The sequence below is a fragment of the Hemitrygon akajei genome, chromosome 5 (assembly GCF_048418815.1).
Source record: "Hemitrygon akajei chromosome 5, sHemAka1.3, whole genome shotgun sequence".
Lineage (NCBI taxonomy): Eukaryota > Metazoa > Chordata > Chondrichthyes > Myliobatiformes > Dasyatidae > Hemitrygon > Hemitrygon akajei.
Window position 1 is genome coordinate 187,834,686 of NC_133128.1, and position 20,329 is coordinate 187,855,014.

General features: G+C 41.1%; 1 protein-coding gene across 1 annotated transcript in view; it reads right to left on the minus strand.

The window, feature by feature from the left end:
* The window catches only part of lrp2a (low density lipoprotein receptor-related protein 2a), a 396,886-nt gene that overhangs the window by 108,211 nt on the left and 268,346 nt on the right, over positions 1-20,329 (minus strand). The window contains exons 49-53 of the mRNA XM_073047514.1: positions 17,432-17,602; positions 13,891-14,114; positions 11,746-11,920; positions 9,987-10,183; positions 3,768-4,013 (exon numbers count right to left, since the gene is read on the minus strand). Coding sequence (XP_072903615.1) covers positions 3,768-4,013; positions 9,987-10,183; positions 11,746-11,920; positions 13,891-14,114; positions 17,432-17,602 — 1,013 coding nt within the window. The remainder of the gene's footprint in view (positions 1-3,767; positions 4,014-9,986; positions 10,184-11,745; positions 11,921-13,890; positions 14,115-17,431; positions 17,603-20,329) is intronic.

Consider the following 20,329-nt stretch of genomic DNA (forward strand, 5'->3'; position numbering starts at 1 on the left):
TCAGCTATGTATGGAACCAAAAGAAATGGGAGAGATAATAAATGGGTTTTTTGCATCTGTATTTACTAAGGAAACTGGAATGGAGTCTATGGAAACAAGGCAAACAAGTAGGGAGGTCATGGAACTTATACAGATTAAAGAGGAGGAGGTGCTTGCTGTCTTGAGGCAAATCAGAGTAGATAAATCCCCAGGACCTGACAGGGTATTCCCTCGGACCGTGAAGCATTCTAGTGTTGAAATTGCAGGGGCCCTGGCAGAAATATTTAAAATGTCAATATCCACGGGTCAGGTGCCAGAGGATTGGAGGATAGCTCATGTAGTTCCGTTGTTTAAAAAAGGCTCTAAAAGTAAGCCGGGAAATTATAGGCCGGTAAGTTTGACATCAGTAGTAGGTAAATTATTGGAAGGAATACTAAGAGATAGGATCTACAAGTATATGAATAGACAGGGACTTATTAGAAAAAGTCATCATGGCTTTGTGCGTGGTAGGTCATGTTTAACCAATCAATTAAATTTTTCAAGGAAGTTACCAGGAAAGTGGATGAAAGGAAGGCAGTGGACGTTGTATACATGGACTTCAGTAAGGTCTTTGACAAGGTCCCGCATGGGAGGTTAGTTAGGAAGATTCAGTCACTAGGTATACATGGAGAGGTAGTAAATTGGATTAGACATTGGCTCAATGGAAGAAGCCAGAGAGTGGTAGTGGAGGATTGCTACTCTGAGTGGAGGCCTGTGACTAGTGGTGTGCCACAGGGATCAGTGCTGGGCCCATTGTTATTTGTCATCTATACCAATGATCTGGACGATAATGTGGCAAATTGGATCAGTAAATTTGCTGATGATACAAAGATTGGAGGTGTAGTGGACAGTGAGGAAGGTTTTCAAAGCTTGCAGAGGGATTTGGACCAGTTGGAGGAATGGGCTGAAAAATGGCAGATGGAGTTTAATGCGGACAAGTGTGAGGTATTGCACTTTGAAAGGTCAAACCAAGGTAGAACATACAAGGTAAATGGTAGGACACTGAGGAGTGCAGTAGAACAGAGGAATCTGGGAGTACAGATACATAATTCCCTAAAAGTGGCGTCACAAGTAGATAGGGTCGTAAAGAGAGCATTTGGTACATTGGCCTTTATAAATCAAAGTATTGAGTATAAGAGTTGGAATGTAATGGTGAGGTTGTATAAGACACTGGTGAGACCAAATTTGAAGTATTGTGTGCAGTTTTGGTCACCTAATTACAGTAAGAATATTAATAAGGTTGAAAGAGTGCAGAGAAGGTTTACAAGGATGTTGCCGGGACTTGAGAAACTGAGTTACAAAGAAAGATTGAATAGGTTAGGACTTTATTCCCTGGAGCGTAGGAAAATGAGGGGTGATTTGATAGAGGTGTATAAAATTATGATGGGTATAGATAGAGTGAATGCAAGCAGGCTTTTTCCACTGAGGCTAGGGGAGAGAAAAACCCAAAGGTCATGGGCTAAGGGTGAAGTGGGAAAAGTTTAAAGGGACCATGGGGGGGGCTTCTTCACACAGAGAGTGGTGGGAGTGTGGAATGAGCTGCCAGATGAAGTGATGAATGCGGGCTCACTTTTGACATTTAAGAAAAACTTGGACAGATATATGGATGAGAGGGGTATGGAGGGATATGGCCCAGGTACAGATTCGTGAGACTAGGCAGAAAAATGGTTCAGCACAGCCAAGAAGGGCCAAAAGGCCTGTTTCTGTGCTGTAATGTTCTATGGCTCTATTTAACCAGATATGAATACTCACGAATACAGCCAAATGAGACAGCATTACTACAGGGGTCAAGGTGCAAAGGCACATCACAAACAGTCACACACAGTAAGCACACGCAAGATCACAAATCACTTAATAAGAGTCCGATACCCAACACCTACCCCACAATGCCGTGGTGTGATGCCAGTCCTCACACGTACAAGCACATAAAGACTATATGATTACTAGCAAAATCCACTATTTTTTAACCTTTGATGTCAGTTTTTGGTGAGGGACAATTTTTTTTTAACTTATGGAGATACAGCGTGGAATGTATCCTTCCGGCCCTTTGAGTTGCACCACCATGCAATCCCCAGGTTTAATCCTCGCCTAATGGTGGGACAACTTACAATGACCTGTAGTGGGAGGAAACCGGAGCAACCAGTTATGAACTCCTTACAGACAGCGGAAGGATTTGAACCGGGGCCACTGCTACTGTAAAGTGCTGTGCTAACCACAATGCTACCATGCTGCCCCAATTCTAATTATTAATTCAAGTATATTAATTTGGACTTGCAGATATACAGATGTTTGTACATGTGTTTTGCAAATGGATGGGATGTGCACTGAATCAATGGCCATTAATATCAGTTTTTAAGCATTTGATAGCTCTCCCTACCAGCTAAAAATATTTGCATTAACTTCAAAGTCTTAAGTAAATTTATTATGGAAGTATCACCGCTTACAACCAAATCTCAAAATAGAATTATTATGGAAGCAGAACATGCTCCAGTTCTCAGTGAGGAATCAGATGGATCAAAAGATGAACAGCTGCAAGTTCCTGGATGTAAACATCTCTGAAGATCAATTCTGGCCCCAAGACATTGATGCAGTTCTGAAGAAGGTATGCCAGTAGCTCTAGTTCGTTAGGAGTTTGAGGAGATTTGGTATGATGCTAACGACTTGGAAATTTCTATAGGTGTACGGTGGAAAGCATCATGACTGGTTGTATCACAGGCCAGTTTGGAGGCTCCGATGCACAGGATTGCAAGAGGATGTAGAAGGGTATAGATTTATCCAGTTCTATCAGGGGCATAACTCTTCCCACCATTGAGGATGTAGGGATATGGAGGGCTATGGTCCTGATGCAGGTCGATGGGAGTAGGCAGTTTAAATGATCTTGCATTGGACTAAAAAAGCCGGATGGCCTGAATCTGTGCTGTATTTTACTGTGACCCTGACTCTAATAGATAGTACCTCCAGGAGGCAGCATCCATTTCGTCGTGGCTGCCCGTGGGAGGACGAATCTCAGAGTTGTATTCTGTATACATACTTCCATAATAAATGTACATTGAATCGTGAAACCTTCACCATCTGGGACATGCCTTCTTCTTGTTACTACCATGTTTTTGACCTCCTACCCCTTCACAAGGGTGGTGGGGAGGAGATGCGATACATCTCTACCAGAGAATGTATAAGGCAATCCTTCCCTCCACTAGCCTGCAAGTCATCATTGGGCAAGGTGTAGTTTTGCACAACCTTCCAATGAGGATCATGCGAAGCCCTGGGAGCAGGTGGTGGACGGCCATATGAGCAACTGGTGCATATCACAAGTCCTGGTTATGCGACCACTGACGCCAGACAGACAATTCTGCAGAGTATTGATAATGGCTGGGGTCACCCGTCTTTGTAAAGACGCTGCTCAGAAGAAGGCAATGGCAAACCACTTCTGTAGAAAGACCTTGATTGCCCATGTTATACAATATGGCACATAATGAGTAAGTGAACATATATAAAACAAAGTAAATGCAGCCAGCAAAATTAATTGGAATGAAATTGGACAGTCTTGTATAATATTTACATAAACCAACTTCCTTTTTTTCCTGATAAACTCCATACCATCTCCCTGGCTTCCCATTACATTTCTTCATCTTTTTCTCTTTAGAAAATGTTGAAGAAATGCATCTAATGTGTGGTTTATGAGTCATAAAAGCAGATAAATATTAAATATAATCTACTTGCCAAGACATTTTTCATCAAAATATACTCACGGCACTCCTCGTAAGGCTCATCCGAGTAATCTCCACAGTCATTATCTACGTCACATTTCCAGGATCGTGGAATACAATGGCCATTATCGCATTTAAACTGGTCAGGATTACAGGTTCTAGAATCACAGGTAGCAGGATCTTCATCAGAGCCATCTAGGCAGTCATCCATCTCGTCACACTGCCAGCTTTTAGGAATACAGCTCCTGTCGGCACACTGCCACTGGTTGCTCTGACACTGGTGACTCTCTATAAAACAAACATTAAGTCACATTGGATAAATAGGCCCTAGTTTCATTCAGTTCAGTGATGCACTTTATATTGGATCTCATTTTTTAATTATGGAGGGAACTGGGGACTTGGCAGCCAATGTGAGCTGTGAGCCCATCAGAAATCCTAGAAAACAAATCTCCATTGATTTTAAATCTCAGACCTATTTCTACATTTGGACTTTGATTCCATAAGATACTAAGAGGAATATGATTAGGCCATTCAGCCCCTTGAGTCCGCACTGCCATGCACTGCTGATTTTTTCCTCAACCCCATTCTACCACCTTCTCCCTTTAACTCAACATAGTTACAAAGCAGGCACAACAGTAGACATATTTCATTAGGACTTTGAGGAGGGTTGGTATGTCACCAAAGACACTAACAAACTTCTACAGATGTACCGCGGAGAGCATTCTAACTGCATCACTGTTTGGTATGGAGGGGGTGTTAGTGGTGAGGCTGCTGCACAGGATCAAAATAAGCTGCAGAGAGTAGTAAACACAGTCAACTCCATCATGAGTTCTAGCCTCCATAGTATTCAGGTCATTTCCAAGGAGCGATGCCTCAAAAAGGCCGTGTCCATCATTTAAGACCCCCATCACCCAGGTCATGCCTTGTTCTCATTGCTACCATCGGGAAGGAGGTACAAAGGCATGAAGACACACATTCAACAATTCAGGAATACATTCTTCCTCTCTGTCATCAGATTTCTGTTTAATACACACACACACACACACACACACACACACACACACACACACACACACACACACACACACACACACACACACACACACACACACACACACACATTTACTGTAATTCGGCTTTTTCCTCTATTGCTCTGCATTGCATCATACTGCTGCCACAAAGACAACAAATTTCACGACATATGCCAGTGATATTGAACATGATTCCAATTCTGATAACCCTTACCAATCAGGAACCTATAAATTTTTGCCTTAAATATACTTGATGACTTGGCCTCCATTGCCACAGAGAGCAATGTGGAATTCACTGTCACAGACAAATTTTAGCGTCATCCTCGTAGAGAAATGCAACACAGAAACAGCCCATCAGCCCACATTGTCCATACTATGCCATTTAAGCTGCCTACTCCCAATGACCTGCAGCAGGACCATCTATCCCTACTATCCATGTGCTTATCCAAACTTCACTTAAACATTGAAATCCAGATCACATGCACCACTTGTACTGGCAGCTCATTCTACACTCTTGCCACCCTCTGAATTAAGAAGTTTCCCCTCAAGTTCCTCTTAAACTTCTCAGCTTTCACTCTTAAGCCATGACCTCTGGTTGTAGTCTTACACAACCTCAGTGGAAAAAGCCTGCCTTTATTTACCACCCCTAATAATTTTATATACCTCTATCAAATCTCCTCTCAATCTTTTATGTTCTAAAGAATACAATCCTAACCTAGTCAACCCTTTCTTATAACTTGTGTGATCCTTCAGATCCGGTAATATCCTTGCAATTTTCTCTGCACTCATTCAACTTTGTTTACATCTTTCCTGGAGGTAGTTGATCACAGAGGACTTTCATTGCAGTCCTAAAGAGATGTCCCTTTATTGTGCGGCTGTGTGCTTGGATCATAGACTCTCCTACTAATAAAAGATCCCTCTTCAGTCTGTCCATTTCTATTGGAAGCAAATGAGAATGATGCCTCAATTGACAGACAGCAGTCCACAAAAATGGCCTGCATCATGGCAACAATGAAGAGGATTAGCCAATCCTCAGGGTGGTGAGAAACAGAGGAGCTATTGGAACCATGTCAGGGAGCCATAAAGGAAGGAAGAAAGAAAGACGTCCCGAAGAGCTATGCAGTGTAAGACCATAAGATATACACTCAATGCAACTTTATTGGGTACCTGCTCTACCAATAAAGTGGCCACTGAGTACGTGTTCATGGTCTTCTGCTGCTGCAGCTCATCCAGTTCAAGGCTTGACGCATTATGCATTCAGTGATGTTCTTCTGCACACCACTGTTGTAGCACGTGGCTATTTGAGTTACTGTCACCTTGAACCAGTCTGACCTTTCTCCTCTGGATTTTTTTCTTGTTCTTTGCACAATTCTCTGCAAACTCTAGAGACTGTTGTGCATGAAAATCCCAGGAGATCAGTGGTTTGGCAGATATTCAAACCACCCCGTCTGTCACCAACAATCATTCCATGGTCAAAGTCACTTAGATCACATTTCTTCCCCGTTCTGATGTTTGGTCTGAACCACAAAAGAACCTGTTAACCATGCCAGGGAGCCTCTCCATCGATGCTACCTGGCCTGCTGAGTTCCTCCAGCATTTTGTGAGTGTTGTCCGGATTTGCAACATCTGCAGATTTTTCTTGTTTAAATCTCTTAACCATATCTGCATGCTTTTATGCATTGAGTTGCTGCCATGTTTGGCTGACTAGATATTTGCATTAACAAGCAGGTGTACAAGTGTATCCAATAAAGAGCTGAATTAGGCCATTCGACCTATCGAGTCTGCTCTGCCATGGGAATGAACATGGAAGGTGCTGGAAACACCCCAGCTGATCAAGCAGTACTAACAGAGAGAGAAAGAGAGTTGACATTCAACCTTGATAACTAGGGGTGAAATCCCATCATTGAGCTGGGACATTAAGCCTGCAGTTCAGGAAATTCAATGATGGTGAAGAATATGGCAATTGGAGCTGGTTCTAGGCAGGGGTTCCCAACTTGGGATCCACAGACCCCTTGATTAACGGTAGGGGTCCATGGCATAGAAATGGTTGGGAGCCCCTGCTCCAGGAAGACATTCATTTGAAAGATGCTTGAAAAGTAGTTTTGATAAAAGGTGCTTAATTTGAATCTTTATCCTCACTTCGTTTTCCAGTATTTTCTGTATTTTTCTATTTAACAAAAATCATCTATGAAACTGTGCTCAAAAATATAACGTCAGTGAAGGGTTAGATTAAACTTTTTATGTCATTAAGCAAGGGGTCTGTGGATCTCAGGTTGGGAACCCCTGGGTTGGTCTAAGTACTGGGGAGAGAATTGAATACTCACAAGACTGGATGACAGGAGAGAGAATACTTGAGATAAGGAACAGTCAAAGATGAAATTAAACATAGGTAATTGATGAGGATGCTGGTGAATATCGATAGCTCGGGTTGAGGCTTTTGATATTGCGATGTTTAGCTTGCAGACGTTTCAGCACCAGTTGAGGTGACATCAAATTGCGCAGTTGTTGCTGTCCCTCTCTGGGAGTGCTCATGCTTATACAGGCCCCTGTTTACTTGCTTTGGTCCTAATTGGCTACCCCTTCAGATGACCTTTGAATTCTATTAGTTCACATTTCTTTGGCTTTTAGGGGGTTTATAGATGGTGTCTATTTCAATATGTTTATTTATGGAGTTATCAGAAGAAAGCCATGCTTCTAAAAATTCTCACGCCTGCTTCAGAACTACCATGGTGTCCAGTTAAATTATTGTTCTCAGTCTTCATGTACTGAGATCAGCGGCAGTGGGTTATGTCTCCATACTGCCAGTTTGTGTTCTCGTAAATGAGTTGAGAGTTTACGTTTGCCTGACGTACTTCTTGTTGCAGTTTCCTGTACACCACATTGCTTTTTTCGGTTGTCTTCAGTGGTACCAAGAATTCAAAGGTCGACTGAAGGGGTAGCTAATCAGGACTGAGGCAAGCGAATGGGGGCCTATATAAATGCAAGAACTCCCAGAGAGGAGCAGCACTGAGGATGTCAGCCTGACTGGTGATGAAATGTCTGCAAGCTAATTGCCAAGCTCGACAAACACCACAACATTTAAAATGATTTAAATCTAGAACTAACATGCAACACATGTAAATATTTCAGATGTTCAAACATGGATGCAGCAACTCAGGTCACATTAGAAGACTGATTTTAATGGATCCTTTGCTTATAAATGGAGGTAGTCGAGAAGAGACAAAAATTAAATCATGAGATCTTGCAGAGGAGACAGCCTCAGAATAGAGGGACGTCCTTTTAGAACAGAGATGCGGAGGAATTTCTCTAGCCAGGGAGTGGTGAATCTGTGGAATTTATTGCATAGGTGGTCGTGGAGGCTAAATCATTAGGTATATTTAAGGCAGAAGTTGAAAGATTCTTGATCGGTCAAGGCATGAAGTGATGCAGGGAGAAGGCAGAAGATTAGGGCTGAGAGGGAGAATAAATTAACTATGATGAATGGCAGAGCAGACTTGATGGGCCAAATGGCCTGATTCTGCTCCTATATCTAATGGGCTAATAATGCCGAGCAATTTATCTGAGCAGTGTTGGGGAGAAAAAGCAAAAGTTTTTCACAGAAGTGGTTGTAATGACATGAAAACCATCCTTTTTAAATATTTTTTACAAAATTGATCATTTGAGGTGTAAAGATGATTCAAATCAAATAGTTAACTGGATTTTATTCTGTGTGTCATTTCTTTTCAGTTTATCTTTTTGCTACAGGTGGATTAAAGGTAGGGCTTGCCTTTAAAAGAATGTTCGACAGATTCTGTTAGAATGATTTATTGTAATACGTGTGTTTCCTAATCCAACTTCCTCTGAAGTTTTAATCAGTTTAAAAGAATATTGTACAACAATAGAAAATGGGCCGAATGGCCGAATTCGGATCCTGTATCTTATAGACATGTTGATCAACAATGGACAGTTTTGAAGAGTCAACGAAGGGGAGAGATTCTAAAAATTGTTTAAGTATCAAAGTATCATGGCTGGAAATCTTCACTGTAAAATGGTATTGAGAGCCAAACTTGATCCCGAAGGTAATCTAGAAGTCTGTGCACAATTGGGTGGGCGCAGCTACGATGGCATTAAAGTGACTTCCTCAAGCTCATCTGTGGGAACAGCTTAATTTCAACCTTTAACGTATCTCTTTTTTTCCAAGGTGGATGGGGTTCTGTCAAAGACCCTAACCTAGAGCTGCACTCAAACCTCGGTTCTTTATGGTGATGAGACCTGCTCCCAGGGCTCACTGACTGGCCGTTTTTTGATATCCCAATGATGTGGCCCAGAAGTTGAGCCACCCAACTTGGGGTTCCAAGGCTTTGCAGCACTGGGGATGAGCTAATTCTATGCCAGCGCCACAGACTGCAGCATCGCAGGAGAAAACGGAATATTGGGAACAGCCGATTAGCTGTTGGAGGTCTCTACTTGGCGAACCTCTCTCTCTGTCTCATCCTTTCATTGGTGAGGGAGAGTAATTTCTGATTCTTAAGTCGGAGCTCCACTGCTGCTGCTTGGGGGGAGTAGGTGGTGTGGTGGGGTTCCAATACTTTTACTGTCACTCATTCTTTGGGGCACTCTTCTGTTTTTGTGGATGTCTGTGAAGAGCAAGAATTCCAGGCTGTATACTGTATACGTTCTCTGCTATTAAATGGAACTATTGAATTATTGAATACTCTCAGTTTTCATCACACACATACACCAGTAGAGGAAGTTAAATACAGGGTGATGGGACAGAAAGCAGACAATGAATGACTGACGATATTTACTGAGGTTGGGTAGGACTACAACTGAAGGTTATGGGTTAAGGGTGAAAGGTGAATAGATTAAGGGGAACATGAGGGGAAAGTTTTCACTCAGAGGGTCATGAGAGTGTGGAACAACCTGCCAGTACAAGTACTGCATACAAGTTTGAATTCAACATTTAAGAGAAATAGGATAGGTACATGGATGGAAGGCTATGGTCCTGGTGCAGGTCAATGGGAGAAGGCAGTTTAAATGGTTCAGCATGGACTAATGGGCCAAAGGATGAAGCTGTTTTAGTTGCTGTGCTTTTCTGTGACTCCTTTGCATAGTTTCACAACTTTGATTTGAGTTTCTTGTTTGAAATAAGCATTCTAAGATAAGAATTTGCAGAGAAAGAGACGAGAAGCAGTCAAAAATGCACACTAATGGTAAAAGCTGTGCACAATTAACAAAAAGAAATGCTTACCACAAAGTGCAGCGTCTTCATCAGATCCATCTGGGCAATTCAAAAAGCCATTGCACAAGGAGTAAGAGCTGGTACAGTTACCGTCATTGCACTGAAATTGTCCAAAACCACAGTAGCGAGGTGGGCAGGTGCTGGGCTCATCAGAACCATCTGAGCAATCTCTTTCTGTATCACATTTCCACCAGATTGGAATACACCTTGGAGAGGCAAAGCAACAATTTAAAATTTTAAAGTTAAGGTTGATGTATGCAATGAATACATTCATCAGATCAATATAAATGTGGGGGAAATTATGCACTTTGTATCCTGTTTTGCCACAGGTGAGGTCCCAGATGGCCGGATTATAGCGCAGCAGATTGTGCAATTATGAAGGAAGCATGGCAGCACCTCTACTTCCTTGCAGTTTGCAAAGACTTGGCATGACATCTAGAACTTCGACAAAATTCAATATAGATGTGTAATACAGAGTATATTGACTAGTTGCATCACAGCCTGGTATGGAAACACCAATGCCCTTGAACGGAAAGTCCTGCAAAAAGTAGTGAATTCAGCCCAGCCCATCATGGGTAACGTCCTCATCACCAAGGAGCACATCTACATGAAATGCCTTCCCAGGAAAGACACATCCATCATCAGGGACCTCACCACCTAGAACATGCTCTCTTCTCACTGCTGCCATCGGAAAGAAGGTACAGGAGCCTCAGGACTCACACCACCAGGTTCAGGAACAGTTATTACTCCTCAACCATCAGGCTCTTGAACCAAAGGTGGTAACATCTCTTGCTCCATCATTGAGATGTTCCCACAGCCCATGAACTCACTTTCAAGGTCTCTTCATCCCATGTTCTTGATACTTATTGCTTTTTTTATATTTGCAGATTTGATTTATGTTATACACCAGTTGGTTCTGTCTTTCACTAATTCTGTTACAGTTCTTATTCTATGTATTTATTGAACATGCCCACAAAAAATGAATCTCATGGTTGTATGTGGTGACATATAGGTATTTTGATAACAAATTTTCTTTGAACTTCGATAGAAGTTTATACAACTACGCGATGCATAGATAGGATACATGGTCAGCCTTTTTTCCTCAGGGTGGAAATGTGAAGTACTGGAAGGTATAGCTTTAAGGTGAGAGGAGAAAAGTTTAAAGGTGATTTATGAGGCAAGTTATGTTTTAAACACACAGAGAGCATGGTAGGTGCCTGATGTGCACTGCTGGGGAGATGGTGGAAGTAGATACGACAGTAAGATGTGAAAGGTAGTTCGACAGGCACATGAAGTCAAGCGATGCGAGTTCCTGGACCCTGGGGTGACATGGTAGCATAATGGTCAGCACACCGCTTTACTGTACCAGTGACCCAGGTTGAATTCCTCTGCTAACTGTAAGGAGTTTGCATGTTCTCCTTGTGACCAAGTGGTTTCCTCTATGTGTTCTGGTTTCCTCGTGCAGTCCAAAGGCATACCTGTTGACTGGTTAATTAGTCTTTGTAAATTGTCCCATGATTAGGCTGGGGTCAAATCGGGGAATTGGTGGGTGGTGCAGCTCATAGGGCCAGAAGGCACTCAATAAATAAAAAATAAATGAATATACAGAAGAACTTTAAGTTGGCATCGCAGCTGGCAGAGTCACCATGGGCTGTCGGGCCTGTCCATGAGCTAGGCGCTGTTCTATGGTTGTTGAATTGCTGAAACAATACATTAAATGTGAACTTACGATAATCAAAGAATTAATTAAACAAAGATCATTAGTTACCTTTCATTGTTTGTACATCTGTACTGTGTACTTGTGCACGTCAGTAAACAGTGAGAGGTGCTGCCCGGCAGCCTTATGAAGTTCTCTGGACATTCACAAGTATAGTTTAGGCCACCTGCTGCTATCAGACACAGATGGGAGCAGCCACCATTATTTGTACCACAAGGATTGATTGCTGAAATGAGAATCAGTATAAAAGTAATTGAGAACTTGGATATGTTTTAATCTTTTTTTTCTGGAGAGCAGAACTGTACAATGAGGCCGCACTGCAAAGTTATAGGACTAAAAAAAACAAATAGACACAACTTGTTATCTTGATAGCAAGTTTTCTTCCTTTCAAGGTTTATTCCTTATGTACAGGATCCTGAAGGCACACACACAGCGATTCATGAACAGCTTCTTCCCCTCTGCCGTCCGATTTCAAAATGGACATTGAGCTCATGAACACTACCTCACTACTTTTTTCAAATTTCTGTTTTTGCACTACTTATTTCATTTAACTATTATATACATATATAGTGTTACCTTAATTCAGAGATTATTTTCTATATTAATGATGTATTGCATTGCACTGCTGCTACAAAGTTAACACATTTCATGATATATGCCAGTGATATTAAATCTGATTCTGAATTCTGATTATGTCTGCTGTGAACTATCGCTCTGTTCAATAGTGGCAAAGGAAAGAGGAATGGGCATAACAATATGTGACTCTTGACTAAGGATATTGAGGCTGCTGTCAGAGGGGCTATTACTACAACCAGAGTTCACGGGTTAACGGGTTAAGGGTGAATGGGGAACAGTTTAAGGGGATCATAAGGGGAAACATCTTTACTCAGAGGGTTATGAGATTGTGGAATGAGCTGCCAGCACAAGTGGTGCATGTGAGCCCATTTCAATGTTTAAGAGAAGTTTAGATAGGTAAATGGATGACAGGGGTATGGAGAGCTCTGGTCCAGGTGCAGGTCCATGGGAGCAGACAGTTTCGGCAAAGAGTAGATGGCCCGAAGGTGTTGTACATTTCTATGACTCTGTGACTCTACTGAGAAATAGATCTAGAGAAGAATTATTTTGTTATACAATTCAACATACAATTATCCTGAAATATACAATTACCCATCTAGAGAAATCTATAAAAAAAACTACAGAGCACTTTCACTCCCTGCTCAAGCAGAGCTAGTACAATGCTAATGAAAAAAAGGAACATTTCCAAAACACTATCAGGCCATCAACTTCTTTCTTATGTGTTTTTTTTAATTTTGTAGTCCTCAGTTTTATTATGAAGTATATCAGTATATCAGTTGTATCACACAAGCATATTCAGTATAAGCAGGTCAAACATATGTTCTTGAGCAAAACAGTATATGCTAGGGAAAGTAACTATGATGGGGAGCAGTGAGTAAAACACACTCCTTACACACAAACATCGCCATGTCGCTGTGCTGAGTGTACGCAGTTCAATGTCTTCCCTGGTGTATTCTCTTCACAGTTCCTAAACTGAGCTGATGCACTTGGGCTGGTTTTCCACCATACACAAAGGAAGATTTCATCACTTTTGTAATGGGATATGTAAATGTGTATATGCTGTTTGCATACTGTATTTAAGGTGGATACTTCAGTTCATTTTGTAATGTAACTACATTGTGGGGAGTATCATATTCTAATTCATGGATAGTCTTGAGTTAACTTTGTTGGTAATTAAAGATGCTATGTCCTAGTGCTGAATAAAAAGGAACTCATCGCCCTCAGAAAGGGAGAGAAATAGGGGCTGAGGGAGAGATCGGGGCTGTCAGGAGTTCACACTGGACAAGAGTAAGTACAAAGCTATTATTGTGTTTTCTGGTAGAGGGCTATTTGTAAATATTTGCAGTTTTCTTTTCACTATATTTTGTAAGTTTGATTTTTTTACACACCTAATAAACACTCTTGCACTAAAGTGCTAAGCGACTCCAGCTATTTTTCCTTTGGTCATAGCCCAGGTATCTAACAGTGAAATTCGAAGGGCATAACATGTATTCTAGGTGATTTTCTTTCAGAAAGTATGTAAAATTTATTTAATCTAGGGAAAGACTTTAATCCAATATTTTATTGCAGTGCAACACTGTTTCCATAGGAGGTAAGAAAGAATGCTTCCTATACATTTACCTCTTGGTTGTCTGTATGGGTGATATATGATCATATCAGTGGGCATATGGGTGATGTTCACCAAAATCTCTCTATTTTCCCCTGTGTATTTATTTGCTTTCTCCACTGATTTTGTGTTCCAATCAGTCCAATATATTGTATCCTCAAACAGGCTAATTGCAAATGGGTGGCTCAGTATCCCTTGAAATACTGTATGTCGAAAGCTTCCATCCAGATTTGAAAACCTATAAAACAAAAAGCCATTTATAATTCCATTGTGAGAAAGTAAAAACTGCCTTAATTGACACTGAAATGTAATTCTTCTCAGCAAGTTTTGAAGATGTCAGTCGGAATTGATTTTTGGCCATGAGGAGTAGCTAGTGGTTCAGACTATGCCAATCAAATCAGCATGGTGGAACTTTATTTACTCATTGAGATACAACGTGGAATAGGTCCCTCCTGCCCTGCAAGCCACACCGTCCAGCAATCCCCTGATTTAATCCTAGCCCAATCACAGGACAATTTACAATGACCAATTAACCTACCAACTGCTATGTCTTTGTTCTGTGGGAGGAAACAGGAGCACCTAGAGGAAACCCACGCAGTCACAGGGAGAACGTACAAACTCCTCACAGTCAGCAGAAGGTTGCTGGTACTGTAAAGCACTGTGCTAACCATCATGCTACTGTGCTGCCCCAACTTAAATATGATCAGTTTATTTATTTCATTTTTTATTTAGCGAAAGAGTGCAGGGTGGGTTCCTCCAGCCCCCCCAATATCTTCCTTGTCTTACTTGGATTAAGTTCACCTACCTAGTTTTGTTTGTGATGTGGCACCAATTCTGATAAGCAAGTACCTGTGATTTGTTTGCCATACTTCTGTGTCCACTTACATACAGTACAATTATTGTTAACTCTTTTCAAGGATAGGTAGATAGAGGCCATGTCTTGATAATCTTTTCCCCCATCTTAGTGAAGATTTTATTTTATTTTTACTTAGCGATACAATGTAGAGTAGGCCCCTCCCGCTCTTCGAGCCCCAGCAACCACCGGCAACTGTGATTAACCCTAACTTAATCACAGGACACTTTACAATGACCAGTTAACCTACATGGTACATCTTTGGGCTATGGGAGGAAACCAGAGCACCTGAAAAAAAATCCCACTCATTCCATGGGAAGATGTATAGAAACTCTTTACAGACAGTGCTAGAATTGAATGCTGAATACAGAGGGCTGGAGTATTTATTTGAATTAATTTGAATTAAACAAGAACCAAAAGTATTGTGGAGGATGTATGTTTACGTAAAGAAAATTTAAAGTTTGAATTTAAATATGGATTTTCCTGGGATTCATTGTCCCAAAACCATGAGTCATATTTAATAACAAAGGAATCAGAATCAGAACCATGTTTAATATCACCAGCACCTATTGTGGAATTTGTTAACTTTGTAGCAGCAATACAATGAAATTCAATATAGGAAAAAACTGTGAATTTCAGTAAGTATATATACCTATTTCTATATATACTTAGGGCAGTTTAGTAGTGTAGTGGTTAGCACAGCATTTTATTGCATAGGCTATCTGGATTCAATTCCCGCCGCTCCCTCTAAGGAGTTTGTATGTTCTCCCCATGACCGCGTGTGTTTCCTCCAGGTACTCAGGTTTCCTCCCACAGTCCGAAGACGTCCCGGTTGGTAGGTTTATTGGTCATTGTAAATTGTCCCGTGATTAGGCTAGGGTAAAATCGGTGGTTGCTGGGCAGCAAGGTTTGAAGGACCAGAAGGGCCTATTTAGCACTGTATCACAAGAACAATGAACCAACTAAATAAACAAACACTTAAATTAGTTAAATAGTGCACAACCAGAAATAGAAAGACTGAGGTGGTGTTCATGGGTTTGTATTTAAATACAAACAAATGGAGAGACATTTAAATGGAGAGTTTGTGGGTGCACGTCTACAGAGAATTTATCAATTTTTGACAAGTAACTGAGTCATCAAGGAAGGGCCAGATTCCAAAATAAATGCTTGATTTTAGGTACTGTATTTCAGTACAAAGGTTATGTGAAAATATTTTGGATTAACCATGACAAATCAGTTAAATCTTAATACAATTTCATTTTATTTTGAAATGTAAAATAATTTTGTAGCAATGCAGTGAAATTCAAAGCCAAGTTACAATAGTATATTCCAATTTTTAAAATGTAGGAAAATACAGCCACAATGGACAACTAAAAAGCACAATGTACAGTCAACATTACCTATTTCAAGTATGCAGGAAAAGCCAAGATCATTGTTTCTGACTACTACAGAAGCCTGAAGATACACACTTAATGATTCAGGAACAGCTTCTCTCCCTCTATCGTCTGATTTCAGAATGGATATTGAACCCTTGAACACTACTTCACTACTTTTTTTTAAAATTCCTGTTTTTTGCACTACTTATTTAATCTAACTATTCAATACACTTAATATTCATGGACCTGAAAAGGGCTGTTTACTCACGATCCCCGTGCAATCTGACAGAACTTGAGCAGTTTTGTAAAGAAGACTGGGGGAAAATTGCAGTGTCCAGATGTGCAAATCTGATAGAGACCTATCAAGTTTTTTTCTGTTGATCAATGTCAATAAAGCCAAATTATATCTATTGTGATTCAATGTTGTAAAACAATAAAACATGAAAACTTTCAAAGGGGGGTTGAATGCTTTTTATAGGCACTGTGTGTGTGTGTGTGTGTGTGTGTGTGTGTGTGTGTGTGTGTGTGTGTGTGTGTGTGTGTGTGTGTGTGTGTGTGTGTGTGTGTGTGTGTGTGTGTGTGTGTGTGTGTGTGTGTGTGTGTGTGTGTGTGTGTGTGTCTGTCTATAAATATATATATATATAAATATAAACAGTGACATATGCCAGTGATGTTAAACCTGATTCTATTGTTTGGAAATTGGATGGTTTGGTGCCTGGCTCACTGGGGGCACACTTTTCACACCCCCTAGACTACTCTATCTTTAAGAAATGAACTAAAAGTCAAAGAGCACCACAACCTTGTTGTGATTTGGAGGCTTGCGTGCTTCAATGATCTAGAGAGATATGTTGGCTGGAGTCAGGGCTTTATGCTTTGGCTCTTGGTAGGGTCACCCATGTCAAACAGGTCAAAGGGCAGAGGCCAGACTAAGAGTGGTCCACTAGTCTTCCAGGCAACAACCCTGACTGGTTAAAAAAAATTGTTACAGAAACAGCGATGAAGAATCCTTCCACATCCGAGTGTATTCCTGATTCTCCATTCGGAACTTGTGTGACTGATAGTAGTGAAAACTGAGAGGAAGCTACTGACATGATGAAGGAAGCCCTGAACACCACCAGAATTGGAGGCCCTTCATTGCTGCCTTAAACGCCAGCGGTGTAACAGGCAGTGAGTAACCAAATAAGAAGGTTTAATTGTAATGCAGTGGTTTGAAACTCTGCTGATACCTAAGCCTTGAGTATGCAAAATGAACAAAGTTTGACTGTAATATTTCATCAAATGTGTGGAATTAGGGATTTCCTTAGTGAAAGTTTCAAATGTGCTTACTCAATGTAATCCAGATGGGCATCTGTCCAATACAGTTTGTCGTTTGTATAGTCAATTGTCAATCCATTAGGCCACTCCAGTTTTGAGGTAATGATGGCTGAAAAATTTCTACCATCCATACCCATGCGACCAATGTAGGCTTCATAACCCCAGTCAGTCCAAAAAACGTATCTGTAAAATGATTCAATAACTGAAATATGTAAAAGATACCAAAGTTTCTAAGACAAAACATTTTATCTTAACTAATTGATGAATACAGCAGGAATCCCAATCTGCAAATAATATTAGTGCATAAGAACATTTGTTACAAATCATATTTCCATATATTAAGTACATATAATCTTAGATATCATAATTAGAGGCGGGTGGGTAGGTAAAGCTGAGATCACAGTTCACTTATTCACCATCATCATTGTGTGCTGTGTTGTATGCGTGGACGATCATGGTCTTCCATCGGTCTTTAATCTGACTGTTGCCTGTTGTTCTTATTCTTTTCTCTATCCATGACCATGATTTCTCTTGGCAAACTTTTCTCCAGAAGTGGTTTGCTATTGCCTCCTTCTGGGCAGTGTCTTTACAAGACAGGTGACCCCAGCCATTATCAATACTTTTCAGAGATTGTCTGTCTGGCGTCACTAGTTGCATAACCAGGACTTGTGATATGCACCAGCTGCTTACATGGCCACCACCACCTGCTCCCATGGCTTCATGTGACCCTGATCGTGGGGCTGAGCAGGTACTACACCTTGCCCAAGGGTAACCTGCAGGCTAGTGGAGGGAAGGGGGGCCTTATATCTCCTTTGGTCGAGATGTATCTCCACCCCACCACATGCTTAAGTGGATGAGTAGAAAATGGTAGGTAATTAGAGGTGGGTGGCTATGGAAAGATGAGATTACAATTCAATCAGTTATTGCCTTATAGAATTGCAGAGCAGACTTGAGGTGCGGAATGCCCTGCTTCTATTCCTAATTCGTGTTTTGCAACCAGCACAAAAGTTTCTCAAATTTTAAGTTCAAAGTGTTTAAAACAAGTTGACCTTGTTCAAAGTGCATTTATTATAAAAGTATGTATAAATTACACAACCATCAGATTTGTCTGCTTACAGGATTCATCTTGCCACAAAGCACAAAACCTGAAAGAACCCAATTTAAAAAAAAGACCAATGTGCACAGAAAGAGGAAAATAAGCAAAAATGATGCAGACAATAAAAGCAAGCAACAGCATTTCAAACCAAATTGAGTCCATGGACCCGAATCCTGGAACCTGGCTGATGGTGTAGTGACATCCACACTGGACTTCAAGATGAGCGGTCTCGAGTTTGAATCTGGCCAGCTCTTTGCCCGCTTTCCATTCGTGCTGGATTGAGCGTCGAGCTAGCAACTCGGCCTCATAAAAAGCAGTCAAAAATGCTAAAGATACGACAAGGTTTCCACCTGATGCACCTCAAGGCATGGAAAGGAACAATAACAGACAACCCAAATCCCGGAGCTGCAGGTGTGGGCCCATAGCCTTGGTCTCAGTTCATCATACTGTGGGGCAAATCTTCGCCAAGTTCCCAGCCATGAAGCTTGCAGCAGCCAGAGCAGACTTGCAGCCTCAGTGTGGCAGAGAGGGCAGTGAACATCATGGAAGAGTGAGCGGAATAGGTCCGACCATCGCCTCTGGTCTCAACACCCTGCCTTTTCTTCTCCTGATCTTTGGTGATAATTCTATCAATGACCACCAATTAGGGTAACCACAGGGATTTAAAATGGAATATCAATGCAGTGCTTCAAAACTCCTGGATTTTGAGTTGAAACTACTTTTATATATACTTTTATACTTTTAAAAGGTCATCCCTTTTATAACCCGAGTTACCTACCTTAAAAATGTGGACTATTTGACCTTAAGACCAGAAGACAATGGAGCAGAATTAGGCCATTTGGCCTATTCAATTATGCCAGATGGTTTTTATCCCCCTCCTCAGCCCAATTCCCCAGTCTTCTCCCCGTAATCTTTGATGCCATAACCAATCAAGAAACTATCAATCTCCACCCTAAATACACTCAACAATCTGACCTCCACAACTGCCTGTGGTAACAAATTCCACAAATTCACCACCCTCTGGCTAAAGAAATTTCTCAGCATCTCTGTTTTAAATGGACACCACTCCATCCTATGGCTTTACCCTGTTGCCCTAGACTCCCCCAAAATGGGAAACATCCTTTCCACATCTATTCTGTTTAGCCTTTCAACATTTGAAAAGTTGCTATGAGATTCCCCCCACATCCTTCTAAGCATTCCTCATATGATTTCCGTTTTATTCCCAGAATTATCCTTATGAACCTCCTCTGGACTCTGTCCACATCTTTTCTTAGATAAGGAGCCCAAAACTGTTCACAATACTCAAGGTGAAGCCTCAGCATTACATCCCAGCTCTTATGTTCTAGACCTTTTGAAAGGAATGCTAAGATTGCATTTGCCTTCCTCACCACCAACTCAAACTGCAAGTTAACCTTTAGGGTGTTCTGCACAATGACTCCCAAGTCCCTTTGCATCTCAGCTTTTTGGATTTTCCCCCCATTTAGAAAATATTCTGCACATTTATTTCTTCTACTAAATTGCATGACCTTACATTTTCCAACATTGTATTTCATTTGCCATTTCCTTGTCCATTCTCCTAATGTCCAAGTTCTTCTGCAGCCTTCTCATTTCCTCAACACCACTTGCCGCTCTACTTAATCTTCGTATCATCTGCAAACTTGGCATCAAAGTCATCTATTCCATCATCTAAATTATTGATATATAGCATAAAAAGAAGTGGTCCCAACACTGACCCCTGTGGAACACTACTAGTCACTGGCAGCCAACCAGAAAAGGATACTTTTATTCCCACTCACTGCCTCCTACCAATCAGC